A 16566-nucleotide genomic window follows, 5' to 3' on the forward strand; every position below is an offset into this window, starting at 1 on the left:
CTGGGATGGTCATTCAATTACTTTCACAGCAACACTGCTTTTTTGCAGTAGAACATAGTAGCCTGGATTACTTTGATCTATTCTTTCCGCTAGAAGTAACAGTGCCTGTCGAACAGATGGTGAAGCATGCTATATGCAAACCCACTTTATGATGAATGAATTCAATTTATCATTACGTCCAATCAAAATGTGGTCTTCGGCAAATTTGCTGCTGAGAGGATATCACATCAGAAGAGTTTGTTCACTCTTTCATAAAATATTATGACGAAAAGATAGAGGACTGAACACGAAACGTTAGCGTTTTCCATAGTAATTTCAATATAAACTTGAAATATCCTGTGCATAGTCAAATTTCTTTCAAATCACTTCAAACTTTGGGAGGATGCTATTTACCATAAATAAAATCGTTCAAGCATAGGGGAGCCAAAAAAACAAATTTTACATCACTCTAATGTATATACATTAGTCTGTATGAAGTACTTCAAGAAGTTCAGATTTTCTTCTCGATCTCCCCAACTTAACATGTTCAAAAACGATTGTTAAGATATGTAACGCAGCTGCACTATGTTTACGATCGATGTTTAACCATTCAATGCAGAAAATCCCACTTGTTCGATCTAACTAGCAACCCCGAAGTTAGATCTCAAAATCTCAACTTTTTTGTCACACACACTTGATTCTCGAGAGCGATGTGTGCTTATCAGCGTGTCGGTGTGTCATCGCACTACCACTGCTGATCAACCGGAGGAACTGGTCTCGCAATTCACACCACTCGAAGCCATCGATCGACAAATATTACCCACCGCTCAAGCGTTCCGTCGGCTTAGAGCTCTGCTTCGCACTTGATCTCGCGGTGCGCTATCGCTTCCAAATCAAGAAGGGAATTCCCCGGAATTCTGTGTTTGGACTGTAAGTTGTTGTGCCACGACCAACCGGTTCGCGCGATCAGTTCCCGTTCGATCATGAGACTATTCGCACTTGTTGGAGTGGCTCTGGCGTTGAGTTTGTTCTTCGTCCATACAGCCCTAGGTGGTACGTTGTTTCCTTAGTAATTGCGTTCTAAACTAGAGTAATGTTGATAAAGGAATCTTATTTCAGTGGGAAATTGTGGAGAAAAGAAAACCGTTGTGCAACAGCTGATTGCCAATGGGTACAAGGCGCTGGCCGGGGCTTGGCCTTGGCACGGAGCCATGTTCCACCGATACAGGCAAGGTTTGACCGGGTACGCTTGCGGAGTGACGATTTTGACGGAGCAATTTGTGATAACGGCAGCTCATTGTACGATAGATCCTAATGAAAGACAGCGGTTGCCGGCGAGTCGCATGTTCATCAAGGTCGGTGTCAGTAATCTGGATTCCCCCGAGAGACATATGCAGCAGCATGACGTTGACATGATCATACGTCACGATGAGTATGATGAGGTCACATACGAAAATGACATCGCGTTGCTGAAGCTGTACAACGAAATTACCTTCAATAGCTACGTGCAGCCCATTTGCCTGTGGCAAGGTGATACTCGGTTGAACAATATAGTGTCTCAGTCTGGATACATCGTTGGATGGGGACTGAACGAAGATTTTAAGCTGCCCCAAGACTTGAACGAAGCAACGGTTCCAATAGTATCACGCAAGGAGTGTGTGGAGAGTGATCCAGATCATTACAACAAGTTTTACTTTGAGTCGAAAACATTCTGCGCTGGGCATCGAAATGGAACCCATGCCGCTCAGGGAGACAGCGGGGGTGGGTTGTTCATGAGAATGGGATCGCACTGGGTTCTACGAGGAATCGTTAGTAATACCAAGGCGAATCCAGACACTCTCAAAGTAGAGGCTGATAGTTACGTTGTTTTCACGGATGCTACTTTCTACATGAGCTGGATCAAATCGAAAGTGACGATTAGGACCAGTTTCACCATAGACATAGAACCGATCGTTGAACCACCAGGTTCAACATCGATAGCTGATTCTGGCAGTCAAGCCAATCTGCTAGATATAGCGAGTTGTGGCAAGGACACCTATCCGTCGGGAACACCCGAAGAGATCAAGGGATATCTCAACCAATATCCTTGGTTGGCTATCATCGAATACATCAACTTGAACACTCGCGTCCTGGAGGACGTCTGTCACGGAGTTCTGATTCATCCTAGTTTCCTGGTCACTGCAGCCCACTGCGTTCAGAAGAAACGACTTTCGTCCATGTAAGTTCGTTAATCTAACTCAACTTGCTCCCTAATCATCACTTTCTTAATTTTAGTCGCTCGGTAAGACTGAACGATTACCGTTTGGACACGGTAAACGACATTTTCGAAATCAACGGCGAAACCATTCGAACCACATCGACGAGGATCCCCGTCCGGGGCATATCCATACATCCGAATTACGACACTCCAAAATACGCCAACAGCATAGCGTTGGTCAAGCTGGAGCGTCCGACCACTGCCACTCCAATCTGCCTACCCCCGGCGGGTGTATCCGAGCTTCCCAAGGATAGAAAGTTCACCATCATCGGGTGGAAGCGGAACAACCGCAAGGAGAAACCGATGATCCGCAACGTGGTCCAGCTGGCCAATTTCGGAGCCTGCCGGATCAAATACGCCGAGGAGAGGATTGTGCTGGATTCTACCGGGGGCCAGGTTTGCAGCACCTATTCCCATGATGACGATAGCTCCAGCTGTTCGCACTACATGGGATCGGCGCCGTTCCAGTACGTGCGGAACGGGCCGTTTGAGGGACGGTACTTCCTGGCGGCGGTTTCGTCTTTTGGGCACAGTAATTGCAGACGCGATGAATTCCCTGATGTGTTCACCAATGTGGCGCACTATTCTAGCTGGATTCGCCAGAAGGTGAAACAGAATGAGTGATGTGGCTGTGGAGTGATGATTGTTTAAGTTATGCAGATAATTGAGATTCTACAGAATATAGTTTACGACTAAGGTGGGGTTTCATGGCATTGATTTGAATTAGAGAAAACCCTGCACAAATAATTTTTCATTTGTTTTACCTTTTTGTAGTAAAATTTGGAGCTTGCACCAGTGGTGCAAATGGTGTTCGAATTTTTTTATACTAGTTTTCTGAATTATTTTTTAAAGGCTGGTCCTTTTTTGGTCGGATTTGGAACATCATTTGAGCTGCTTCAAATCTGGTTTAACACATGTTTGTTTACCAGTTCGGATTTTTCTCCCGGAAACAGCCGAGCTGGAGGGAAACTTGATAGTTTAAGAAGTGAAAAACAGTGATTTAAGAGGAAGGTCGGAAAACAAGGCTCCAGGAATTCATAGGGAGCTACCTAGAGGAATCATCAAATTATTTCTCCGGGGAAGTCCGCTTAAGGAAAGCTCCAGCTCTTCCAGGATTTCTACCGAAGTAACTCCGAGGTGCATATTTCACCAGGAGTTCCTCCTTGCATTTCCTCCAGGAATCCCTCTGGGGTTTTCTTTCAGACATTCGGCCGGGGATTTGCTGCAAAAATTATTCCAGGGGTTTGCTCCAGGAATCTCTTCGGGTATGTATTTTCTTTAGAAATTCACAGGTAGATTTGCTCCAAGAATATATCTTGGGATTTCCTCCCAAAATCCTTTTAGGATTTCCTTTAGGAATTATTTCGTGGATTTCCTTTAGGAATTCCTCCAGAAATCCCTCCGGCGATTTCCTCAAGCAATTTCTCCAGGGATTTCCTCCAGCAATCCCATTGGGGAATTCGTAAAGGAATTCCTACGGAAATTTCAGCCATTTTATCCCGAAATGCCTTTTTGAAATTTTTTTCCAGAGAATTCAACCGGGTATTTACTCCGAGAATATTTCTAGGGATTCGCAGTAGAAATTTCTCCTCGGATATCTATAGGATCGAGCGTTGTAGATTGAAAGGAACATTATTTATTCGTATGAAAAGCAATATTTGAGCGTGCTTCGATAAGGTCAATATTAACACGATATTGCCCATGATTATCCCAGCTTGCATGGTTGACAGTTCGAAACCAGACAGCAGGCAAATTTGGAGTTTGCTTGTGAAAGAAGAGTCAGTTTAGTGAAGATAGTTGTGGAGTGCAGATGCTATGTTTGCAGTAGCGGAAAAATAATTCGGCTGATGGTGGAATCAGCCGAATGTGAAGTTCACCTGGCGGCTGAGCTGCGGATACTACAATGGCGCATTCGGTAGAAGTTTTCCAATTGCACGACTGCCATGATGGGTTTTGTATGTTTTACCATAATGGAAATGTGATGGAAAATTTTGTGAAAGTAAACAAACAAGTTTACTTTTGTGAAAGCAAATAAATTTAGCATATGCATTGGAATAGAGAAAAACATCCCCAGTAAGCTCCCTAACGGAAGGGCACAAATTATAGAGAAAATAAATGTCCTCAGTTTGGCTTCCTGACGAAAGGGCAGAGGAGTGGACTGGCGGATGAAAAACAGGATAAAGACGATAAATAGAGAGAGAGAAAAAAAATCTTAAGTAGGCTCTCTGACGGAACAGCAGTGGAGTAGGCTGATAGATGAAATCAAATGAAATGTAAATGTCCCAGTAAATGACGAAAGGGCATTGGTGTAGGCTGGTAGGTAAAATCTGTTGATGATGATGATGCTCAGGAATTTCTCCAGAGTTTCTCTAAAAAATATTCCTCTGGCAATTCCTTCGAAGTCCCTGCAGGAATTTCTTTGAAAATCCTACAGGAAATTGATCAGAGTTCCTCATGGATTTTTTCGGAGTTCCTCCGGGAATTCAATCAGATTACCCTGTTAATTCTTTTGGAGTTCCTCTGGGAATTTCTCCAAGAGTTTTTTAGAGTTCTAGTGATACCTCGGGAATCCTTCGGCTTCAGAAATTTCTCTGGATTCCATTCAGCAATTCCTCGGAACTTCTTCTGAATTTCCATCAGGAATTCTTACAGAGTTCTTCCAGAAATTCTATAGAGTGCCTCTTGCTCTGGATTTCATCCAGTTATTCCTGGAAAGTTCTTCCGGAGATCCATCTGGAATTATTTAGAATATCCTCCATAGTTTCTCCAAGACTTCCTCCGAAATTCCTCAAGCGATAACGCCAGAGTTCTTTCAGCAACACATCCGGAGTTTTTCCAGGAACGCCTCCAGTATTTCTCCAAGAATTGATCCAGGAATTCCTTTGGAGTTTCCCTAGGATTATGTACAGAGTTACTCCTGGAATTTCTTAAAAACTTCTTCGGAAATTCCTACTTTGGAGATCCTCCCGGATTATATTCAGGGTTCCACCGGGAGTTCCTCAGAATTCTAGTAATACCTCGGAAATTCTTCGGCTTTTCTTCTTCTGGATTTCTTCCAGCAATTCCTCGGAACTTCTTCTGAATTTTCAACAGGAATTCCTACAGAGTTCTTCCAGAAATTCTATAGAGTGTGCCTCTTGCTCTGGATTTCATCCTGTAATTCTTGGAAAGGTTATTCTGAGATCCATTGGGTATTCTGTTGAATCTCCTTCATAGTTTCTCCAGGACTTCCTCCGAAGTTCCTCAAGCAATAACTCTGGAGCTCTTTCATCAACGCATCCGGAGTTTTTTTTAGGAACGCATCCAGAGTTCCTCCAGGAATTCCTTTGAAATTTTTCTAGGGTTTTGTACAGAGTTCCTCATGAGATTCCTTCATAATTCCTCCGGAAATTCCTTCAGAGTTAATCCGGAAGTTCCTTCAGATTTCCTCCGAGCATTCTTTCGGAGCTTCACCGGTAATTCCTCCTGAGTTGCTCCAGAATTTCCTCCGGAGTTTCTTCGGCAATTCTTTTGATTTTTATCTAGCATTTCCTCCAGAGTTCCACTAGGACTGTTTTCTGAATTTCCTCCATGAATTTCTCCACAACTCCTCCAGCAACTCTTCCGGAGTTCCTTCAGCAATTTCTCCGGAGTTCCTCCAGGAATTCACAACTTTTGTCGGGGAATCCTTCAGAGCCCCACCGGTAATTCATTTGGATATCCTACATAGAGCCAACAGTAATTCTTCGGAGTTCCTCCATAATTTTCATTGAGTTCCTCCAGGAATTCCTTTGAATATGCTCCAGAAATTACTGCAAAGTTCCTCCAGGATGTCCTCCATAGTTCCTTCAGCAATTCCTCCGGAGGTCCCCCAGAAAATCATCCGGAGTTCCTCCAGGGATTCCTTCAGAGTTCCTCCGCAAATTCCTTCAGAGTTGCCTCGGGCAGTCCTTCAAGAATTTCTTCGGAATTCCTTTAAGATTTGCTTCGAAGTTTCTTCGGGAATTCCATAGGAGTTTCTCCAGGAATACTTTCGGAGTTTTTCCAGGAATTCCTTCGGTGTTCCTCTGGAAGTTGATCCGGGAATCCTTTCAAAACTTTTGTCGGGATTTCTTCAGAGCCCCACCGGTAATTCATTCGGATATCCTCCATAGATTCTACAGAAATTCTTCGGAGTTCCTCCAGGAATTTCTTTGAATATGCTCCAGAAATTACTGCAGAGTTCCTCCTGAATGTCCTCCATAGTTCTTTCAGTAATTTCTCCGGAGTTCCTCCAGAAATTCATCCGGAGTTTTTCCACGGATTCTTTAAGAGTTCCTCCGGAAATTCCTTCAGAGTTGCCTAGGGCATTCGTAAAATAATATTTTCAGAGTTGCTCCAGCAATTCCAACGGAGTTCCTCCAGCAATTCTTCCAGACTTCCTCTGGGAAATTCTCAGCCAGAATTCATGCAGAGTTACTCTAGGCGTTCCTTCAAGAATTTCTTCGGAATTCTTTAAAGATTTGCTTCGAAGTTTCTTCAGGAATTCTTCGAAGTTTCTCTAGGAATACTTTCCGAGTTTTTCCAGAAATTTCTTCGGTGTTCCTCTAAAAGTTCCTTCAGAAATTCTTTCAAAACTTTTGTCAGGAATTCCTTTAAAGCTTCACCAGTAATTCATTCATGAATTCCTCGAAGTTCCTCCAGAAAATCCTCGGAGTTCCTCCAGGAATTCCTAAAGAGTTCCTCCAGGGACTCCTTCAGAGTTCCTCCAGAAACTCCTTCAGAGTTCTCTGGGGCTTCCTGCAAGAATATTTTCAGAGTTTCTCCAGCAATTCCTACGGAGTTCCTCCAGCAATTCTTTCAGACTTCCACTGGGAAACTCTCTGCCAAAATTCTTTCAGAGTTACTCCGGGCATTCCTTCAAGAATTTCTTCGGAATTCTTTAAGATTTGCTTCAAACTTTCTTCAAGAATTCCTTCGGAGTTTCTCCAGGAATATTTTCAGAGTTTTACCGGGAATTCCATCAGTGTTCCTCTGAAAGTTCTTCCAGGAAATCTTTCAAAACTTTTGTCGGGATCTCCACCGGTAATTCATTCGGATATCCTCCATAGATCCTCCAGAAATTCCTCGGAGTTCCTCCAGGAATTCCTTTCAATATGTTTCAAAAGTTTCTCTAGAGTTCCTCCGAGATGTCCTCCATAGTTCCTTTAGGGATTTCTCCGGAGTTTCTCAAAACATTATTCAGCAGTTCCTCCAACAAATCCTTCAGAGTTCCCACATGAATTTTTGGATGTCTTCCAAGAATTTCTTCAGAGTTTTCCATGGGTTTTCTTTGGAGTTCCTCCGTGACTTCCTTTGGAGCTCCAACGGTAATTCCTTCAAATTTCCGCCATTGTTTCTCCAGGAATTTTATCGGAGTTTCTCCAGGAATTCTTCACTGTTTTGTTTCAAAACTTTTGTCGGGAATTCCTTCAGAGCCCCACCGGTAATTCATTCGGATATCCTCCATAGATCCTACAGGAATTCTGTGGAGTTCTTCCAGGAATTTCTTTAAATATGCTCCAGAAATTACTGCAGAGTTCCTCCGTAATGTCCTCCATAGTTCCTTAAGGAATTTTTCCGGAGTTTCTCATAAAATATTCAGCAGTTCCTCCTGCAAATCCTTCGGAGTTTCCCCATGAACTTTTGAGACGTCTTCCAAGAATTTCTTCAGAGTTCCACATGGATATGCTTGAGAGTACCTCCGGGAATTCGTTTGGAGCTCCACCGGAAATTTCTTCAAATTTCCGTCATTGTTCCTCTAGGATTTTTTTCGGAGTTTCTCCAGGAATTCTTCAGAATTTTTCCAGTTATTCCTCAGAAATACATCAGAGTCTCTTAGGAGCCATTTGGAAGTTACTCCAAGAAATCCTCCAGAGTTCCTCCGGGAATTTTTCAAGAGTCCTTCAATTTTTTTGGAACTCCTTTAGAATTCCTCCTGGAATCCCAACGGAGTTCCTTCAGGAATTCAAGTTTCAGTTTCAGAATTCAGTTCAGTTTCGGTTCACTTTCAGTTCATTTTCGGTTCACTTTCAGTTCAGTTTCAGTTCAGTTTCAGTTCAGTTTCAGTTCAGTTTCAGTTCAGTTTCAGTTCAGTTTCAGTTCAGTTTCAGTTCAGTTTCAGTTCAGTTTCAGTTCAGTTTCAGTTCAGTTTCAGTTCAGTTTCAGTTCAGTTTCAGTTCAGTTTCAGTTCAGTTTCAGTTCAGTTTCAGTTCAGTTTCAGTTCAGTTTCAGTTCAGTTTCAGTTCAGTTTCAGTTCAGTTTCAGTTCAGTTTCAGTTCAGTTTCAGTTCAGTTTCAGTTCAGTTTCAGTTCAGTTTCAGTTCAGTTTCAGTTCAGTTTCAGTTCAGTTTCAGTTCAGTTTCAGTTCAGTTTCAGTTCAGTTTCAGTTCAGTTTCAGTTCAGTTTCAGTTCAGTTTCAGTTCAGTTTCAGTTCAGTTTCAGTTCAGTTTCAGTTCAGTTTCAGTTCAGTTTCAGTTCAGTTTCAGTTCAGTTTCAGTTCAGTTTCAGTTCAGTTCAGTTTCAGTTCAGTTTCAGTTCAGTTTCAGTTCAGTTCAGTTCAGTTTCAGTTCAGTTTCAGTTCAGTTTCAGTTCAGTTTCAGTTCAGTTTCAGTTCAGTTTCAGTTCAGTTTCAGTTCAGTTTCAGTTCAGTTTCAGTTCAGTTTCAGTTCAGTTTCAGTTCAGTTTCAGTTCAGTTTCAGTTCAGTTTCAGTTCAGTTTCAGTTCAGTTTCAGTTTTCATTTAAACATTTCTCGCTGTTCACTTTCTCATCCGATTTATTGGCACAGCGTGCCGCTTTACAAAGCTTCACAATGAAAAGGAAGTGAGTCTGTTCGGCTCCCTTATCGCCCAGCTAGGATCTGCGGCCTTTCCCGGAGAGCACCTTTTACTGCACTATCCTGTCACAACAAACAGCGGCTCAAATTGAAACGTTATAAATTCAGAGCTAGTTGCAACAAAGCGCTTCTCACATCGTCCGCCGTCCGTGTTCGATCTGATCTGGATCAAAATGGCAGTGAATGCAGTGGATCAACTTCATCTTTCTTAGTTTACCTCTCCTCCTGCGAGAGGTCTTACAGCTTAATTGAATCATTAATTTTCGTTGACTCAGGAAGGGGAGGATAAATTTTGTTGCCGGGTAACCCCCCACCCCCTAATCTCTCCCAACATAGCCTATTGAAAGGCACTCCGGAGAGAAAGAAGTTGTAGCGCTGATCCCGACATTAGATTGCAATCTCGCATGGACCTTTGGGTCGTCGTCATGACTTCAACAGGACGGGAGTACCGGGATGGCTTTGGACGTGTGTCTGTGTGCGCAAGCGCGCGCGTTCATGGCAACTCCACTCCGACAATTTAGCCAATTAACTTTTCATTGAAAGTGTCTCCCGGACTCCAGGGGGGGTTCGTGAAAGTGAAAAACAGGTGAATTGTGCAGCTAAACCCGATGATATATTTTCTATCGACAGACAGCTAGCTGGTTGTCGTCGTCGTCGAAAATAAACCATTCAGTGGAACACGCGATCATCCGTCCTATTGCTGCTGCAGCTCTAAATTGGAATCCGATTCCAACCAGGTGGAAGAAGAAAAAATGTAACAGAAACTCGCGCGACAATGCCATCACTAAGATGCAAAGGGGATGGGAGGACAGGAGCCGTATCAACACGAGAAGACGATTGTAGTAATAGACCAATGCGAATCTACGAGGCTCACGTCGGGGGGCGGGTAGATCTTGAATTCCGACCACCGGAGCAAAGGAGGGGGCAACGAGGGGGGGGGGATGCTAACAAGAGAAAAGTGAGAAGTCGGAGGATGCCAAGGCCCTGTTGAACATCCGCATCTCTGTGACCGCAGCGTGACGGTTGAATTGAAACGCGCTCGTCGTCAACTCGGCCGGCTGCCTCATCAGAGTGAAATTAAAAGCCGATGCAATAGTTCGGTTGATGGATTGGGTTTAGGGGGGAACCTGTGGACTGTCACCGTGCTGATGCTGTTCATCGCTAGTTGGCGTCATTGGCGTAAATAAGAGGGATCAAGGAGGGGTCTGGCCATCCCCAAATTAGAGTTCGGCCGTCTTCTGGAAAATCTTAAAAATTATTGGCAGATTGACCAGTCAACCCTATATTGAGTACAAAATTGAGTTTTATAAAGCTTTTCCCCATGCACCCCCCATATGTCCGATTAATAGTGACGCCCATGGTTAGCCAAGGTACGCTCTTTTTGATTTGATGCGCGGAGCTTCCTGTGACGCGTGACACGACTCAGAGCGCGCGCGCGCTTGGAGCTTGTCTCATTGTGTATTCGTAATAAGGGCAATCGTTGGCACCGCATCAAAGTGAAATTTTTTCCACTGAATAGAGATCGATGCGGGATGATTGATCCTCATTTTGATGGTGCTTCGGTTGGTGCGTATGCTCAAAGTTCACATTTCATGCCAATGAAGCAAACATTTGTCAACTTACAGAATTGAAGATAGGTTCAGCCTTGAATTGCTTTACAGCTTTACGACAAAAGCTGATCTTCACAAACAACAATCGTGGAGGAGGATCATCTTCGAACCAGATTTTGGCTTAATTTTGCGACGTCTCCGATCTAGGATTTTGGACTTAGGCCCGCAGAAGTCGTGATTGAATCGGATCGGTTGATTGATTGCCTTGGATGGGTCGAGTTTTGTGAGTGCTGCTGCTGCTAATCGGATTTGTCAGTTTGATGAAAAATCGCAGAGTTGGGGTGGGATTGTTGTGTCACTTGGTGAAGTGTGAGTTGAAGTAGCTTCGTTACTTTTAGTTACTTAAAGAATGAGATAGACTAACTAAGTGGGTCTTAGATGTCGTGGTAACCTTGGATCTTTTTCTTTTTGACATTACGTCCTTTGATTAGTGTACTTAGTTCTTAGTGTTGTTACCACAAGTATAAGGAAGGCTCCACCCTGGTAATGAGAGACTTTAAGGAGTATAGAATAGTCTATTTTGTGGGTAAGATGTGTAAATGATTTGCATATACTTGCCATGAAAAGCATTACGATGAAGTACCTGAAAGATAGAAAAAACATAGTCAATATACTATAGCAATTATATTTAGCAATAATGATATTATTGAACTTTAGAAGTTATCAAGCAACAAAGTCAACCGTTTTATAGCTGTATTGCGAAAAGAACACTTTCTCTAGACCCGCAAAAGCTTCGATACAGTATTGAAAAATGTTTTAGAGCTGGTAAACGCCTCGAATTAGGCAACAATCGAGAATGCAGGTCTATGGCAGGAAACAAGAGGACACGTTATAACCCGCTGCTTTCTCAATTGTTGCCTAAATTTATGAGTTTAACAGTTCTGAAACTACTTCCGACAAACAGCCACAGATTTGACGGATCTGGAAAAAAATTCCCTGAGAGAAATAAAACATTAGTCCTGATATTTGATAATGCATATGAAACCTAGCCTCATCCACGACCAGCTGTTAAGGGGTCGTCCATAAACCACGTGGTCATTTTTCATGACTTTTTTTAATGTTACAACTTTTATTTTTAAATTGAATGCTTCAACCAATTCTTCCACAGAGTATATAGATATTTATTCAAGATTTACCCAATTGATTCCATGTTTGGTTCTTTGACGTTGCTCGGGACTTCCGGGAGGAATAGTATGGAACTCTGAGATAATTTCGGAATCATTAGTGAAAAACTATGTATAATCTTTCAAAGATTGATAATGTCCATGTTCAACTGCAAAATTACAACATGGACAAAGACAATTCTTAGTTTTTAAATATGCAAATGCTGAGAATCAGACCCTGTTCCAGTGGAGATGTAAGCTGAAAGTTGAGGATAATGCTTATTTTTTCATCAACATGACCAAAAAACTATATGCTCTGCCCATACACCATCGAGCACGTCCGTGTAATGCTGTTGTAATATTTTGATCTGATCTGAAATAATTACAGCCTTAAATGCTGTTGTAATGTTCCTCTTGTTGCGAAACATTTCAAAAGTTCCAGAAGCTTATATTAACTAGAAATAACCTTTACCGAATATTCCGCTAAATAGCGGTTGCAGTGTTCTATAATTTATTGTAATATTTCGAAATCTTAGCTGAAATAAAGGGACCAATATCGAATCATAGAACAGGAATGCTTTGGAAAGCTGTTTTAAGGGACCATTATTGTAATCATTATTTCATTTTTAGTTGTCTTCCATGAGTCGATGTCGAGGCATGGAACATCGACTTTCACTGTATATTAAGAAAAATATTCGAATATTTGGCACACATTCACCTCATTAATGTTCATATATCTTCTATATATGTCTAATTTGTTTCTGAACCTTAGTTGGAAGAGGCAAACCCCGTTCTGAATCACATGTTTAACTGAATTACAATTTGCTTAAAGCTGGTTTGTTTACGTTTTGATCACAAATCAAGTTCTTAAAATTAAAAATGATCGAATATGATGAAAAGTTCGAGGCTATTCTACAAATTAGGAAGAACAATGTTCCAGAAAACTTTAGAACATCCTGTCAAATAGGTCTTGTAGTACCGTAATTTCGGGTGAAATTGATCATTTTTCACGGTTTTTCTTGTCTGATTTCTTTAATGTTGGCAATGCCAAACAACTGAATGCAGGAAAACAAGTACGAAGGTGAGCCTCATTGGCTCAAGTACCGAAATTTTGTAACAAAAGTAATTTTAGTGCTAAAAAATATCTCTAAAATAAAAAATCGGGTGATGTCATTTCGGGGTGAAATTGATCACTTATCAATGGGATTTTTGTTAGTTTTCAAAACAACTTTACATAATAAATTTGAGCTTCCTGAATTCGATTATGCTTGTTAAATTCTTTACAATACAATATTTATAGAAATAATGCATAATTAAATTTCAAGAAATTCAATTATTTCAACCAAATCAGCGAATTGGTACGAGTTTTGGTTATGAAATCTTGTTTGGGGATATATCTTAAGTATCCTCACAAACTTTTAGGATTGTACCATGTTCAAATCCTTGTCTAGAACTAGAAGTTTATTGATGTTTGTCAATACTGCACCGTACATAATATTGACATTTTTCATTATTTTCATAGAAATACATATTCTTTAACGCAAGAAGCTTCACGACACACAATTTGACAATACTTACGACAAACAACGTTCATTCACTGCATGTTACATTGATATTTGTGCTCCATTAGGAAGAAACAAATCGAGTGACACGGTGATCAATTTCACCCGAATTTACGGTACTCCACAATTTGCAATTGTAATGATCTAAGATTTAAATTGACTGTTGTAGTGATCCTAAATTGCTGTTGTAGTGCGCAGTGAAACATTTCGATGGAACATTTCAAAACGTTACTGACAGACAGACAACTCTGAGATTTTATATATGATTACAATGAGACTGTTGAAGGAATACCAAAATTCTAAAACTGTTTCAGAACTGTCAGTTAATGAAAATATTTAGTATTGTTTCGAAAAGGAATACCAGTCAATATGGAAATAAAATAACTATGCAAAATGGTACAAGATGACTGGTTGTAATCTAATATTTTTTAAATGTCAATCACTTTTGATAGAATATTTGTATTCTGATTGATATGAGAAATCTGTGGATAATTTATTGATCATCAAAAATTAATTTTGTGGAGAATTTATGGGGTTTACTCACTTATTTGGAAATTTCTATTAGAACTACGCTACAATAGTTATACAGGTTTTAATGAAAGCAAAATATAGCTTTACCCCCTCTATTTCACAGTTAGTTACTTAAATTACATGCTTTTTTTGGAGAGAATTTTAAAGACATCTTCTTCTTCTTTCTTCTTTCTGGCGTTACGTCCCCACTGGGACAGAGCCTGCTTCTCAGCTTAGTGTTCTTATGAGCACTTCCACAGTTATTAACTGAGAGCTTACTATGCCAATGACCATTTTTGCATGTGTATATCGTGTGGCAGGTACGATGATACTTTATGCCCTGGGAAGTCGAGAAAATTTCCAACCCGAAAAGATCCTCGACCGGTGGGATTCGAACCCACGACCCTTAAAGACATCTCTCTAGACGTTATATGATAAATTCTCAATGTAATATTCAACGCTTCCAAAAATTCTCTCTATAATTCTTTATTTATTTGATTAATTTTGAAAATTCTGATATTTCGAGAAACAATGATAACCGAAACATGACAGTTGGCATAGTGAGAGAAATTTAAACGTTAATTATGGTTATTTGTGAATGCAAAAGACTTCTGACATAACATTTTGAGACAATTAAGATTGTTGAGGTGTAATCGGAGATGTGTATGAGAAATTTCAAAAGCATTTATCAATTAATTATGGATGATCAGGATTAAAAAATATGAATAGAACGGACAGGAAAAGGATCATAGCTTATACTCAGCCCAAAAGAGCACTTGCTTCAATCCGATAAAACCAAGTGGTTGACCTTGTTACGACCCCCGAACTGTCTCCAGTAAACAACGAAAAACCTGGAGCTAGTTTTTAACAGCAAGACCATTTTAAACAAGGAGATTCGTTCATTTATACGGATTATCGCATATTCCCGGAATACCGGCATTGATCAGTCCTTGAAGAGTAAGTACATTCAGAGATTTTAAACTTTTTTTTATTACTTTAATCAAAATTAGCCTCGGATCGTCTTCAAGTCTTTCATTTATCAACAAAATAATGTTAAATAAATGCTGTTCAATTCAGAGACTGTTACCATTAATTAGGGGTAAATGCTTAAATTACCAGAACGACAACTCTAGGGATGGAAAATAATGTTTCTAGGGTTCAGTTACCAGATCTTATTTCGCAACGCATCTCATAAAGGTGATTTACCTGCGTTACGGGAAACATCAGTCTTAGACCTCCGTGCCAAAGTGTGAGTAACCCTCATGGGATAGAAACTGTAAGATTAATCTAATTATAAAAAATCCGCATTTTTACAGCATTTACCAAATCAGATGCTATGTTATTTTAAATATGACTCAAATTTACGTCATTCGGCTGGCTTTTGTCAATGTGCAACTGGAAGACGTTAAATCACATGATTTTTAGGAGGGTGCAGGTATCCAAAAATATGCCTAAAACTCAACATTCACCTCAGGATTAATCTATGAATCAGTTTAGTATAATGCTATCTGCGTAGTAATTCAGATCTGAGATACAGATACATATACGCATATATGGAGCAAAGGTGCAGGACTTCAACAACTCAACAATACGGGTGTCGCAGGTTCGAGACGCAAAATGAGGAATTTCATCATCATAAAACGAGGATCAAAATGTGGCAATAGTAAGTCCTCAAAAAGATGAAAACCACCAAAATGAATAAGTCTGATACGGAGAAGTACTATCTGTATCATTTTATTAGATTTTTTGCATGCTATTCGAGGTTTCCGTTTTTACTCATTCATTTATTTACCTCGTGTACCAGTTGCTTGGCCGCATACGCGAAAGCTCTCTGGCTGCGTACGCGAAAGCACAAAATATTCGCCCTAAAAACCTGGCGAAAACAACTGACGTTTCTCACGTGGTCTTATATCAACATTAGTGGTGCAGAGAAGCACGGTTATATCTTTGCACTATAATGGCACGCTATTTCGCCTTTTCGGGCATTATAAAAGCATTATATGCGTATATAAAACTGACATGCATCAAATGACTACCCTATATGCGCATATAACGCTGTTACCGTGCCGCATTATCGTGCTTACTGGTTACTTGGGAGTCATAATTTGATGTTGAGGAAATTGCCATTATGTCAAGATCTTCAACAGGTCGGATTAGAAACAACGATTCTCAGAATGGTCTTTCTGAATAGCTTTGCATTTACCGCTACAGCTATTTGGGCCCCAACATTGGTTCAGTTTAATTCAAAATGATAGAAAAAGGCAAAATTTGCCCTAAATTCATATTATTGAAAAAAATTGTTAAAATTGTGTTTCTAATTATGTATATATTTTACGGAACCATATTAAACTGCGTATCAAATTACAAAATGGTGCTTTTGAAAGCATGTTTTGATTAGTTGAATGCACTTACAACTCTAAAGTAGGTTGTGAGTGTTTTTGGGGAAGTGGCCATATAGACCAATGTTTGGAACTATATGTAAATATGAGAACTATGCCAATCAATCTGGATATCAATCTTAGAGATTTTTGAAGATGATGCTTTCGGAAGCGATTTCAGGAGCTGTTATGACCACTTAATGGTAGGTTCCAGATGCTCTTGGGAATGTGGCAATATGGGTATCAAACTTCAAGGTGTTTGAAGGTGAAACTTCCAAAAGCTTTTTCAGAAGGACCGGGATTCTACCCCATTACTCAGAATGACATCATCCTTG

At 40.5% G+C, this 16566-nt stretch overlaps 2 protein-coding genes across 3 annotated transcripts in view; one reads left to right on the forward strand and one right to left on the reverse strand.

Moving 5' to 3' along the window:
- The window catches only part of LOC5568005 (MDS1 and EVI1 complex locus protein EVI1), a 321600-nt gene that overhangs the window by 18328 nt on the left and 286706 nt on the right, over nucleotides 1-16566 (reverse strand). The window lies entirely within an intron of this gene.
- On the forward strand, nucleotides 881-2933 carry LOC5568004 (serine protease 7). Of its 2 annotated transcripts, none has more exons than XM_001657757.2 (3): nucleotides 881-1032; nucleotides 1099-2197; nucleotides 2254-2933. In XM_001657757.2, the coding sequence occupies exons 1-3, from the start codon at nucleotides 963-965 to the stop codon at nucleotides 2858-2860; spliced, it is 1776 nt and encodes a 591-aa protein (XP_001657807.1). In that variant the 5' UTR covers nucleotides 881-962; the 3' UTR covers nucleotides 2861-2933. The 2 variants fall into 2 exon arrangements, with proteins under 2 accessions (XP_001657807.1, XP_021703558.1); XM_021847866.1 differs by having other exon boundaries at nucleotides 954-1032; nucleotides 1085-2197.

Source organism: Aedes aegypti, chromosome 2 (genome assembly GCF_002204515.2).
Source record: "Aedes aegypti strain LVP_AGWG chromosome 2, AaegL5.0 Primary Assembly, whole genome shotgun sequence".
Taxonomy (NCBI): domain Eukaryota; kingdom Metazoa; phylum Arthropoda; class Insecta; order Diptera; family Culicidae; genus Aedes; species Aedes aegypti.

What these genes read in the sequence shown, in the direction of transcription:
- LOC5568004 (XM_001657757.2), top strand. Translation starts at nt 963, where the DNA reads ATGAGACTATTCGCACTTGTTGGAGTGGCTCTGGCGTTGAGTTTGTTC. An exon ending in CGTCCATACAGCCCTAGGTG is followed by an intron (nt 1,033 to 1,098) that starts GTACGTTGTTTC and finishes ATCTTATTTCAG; the next exon opens with TGGGAAATTGTGGAGAAAAG. An exon ending in AAGAAACGACTTTCGTCCAT is followed by an intron (nt 2,198 to 2,253) that starts GTAAGTTCGTTA and finishes TCTTAATTTTAG; the next exon opens with TCGCTCGGTAAGACTGAACG.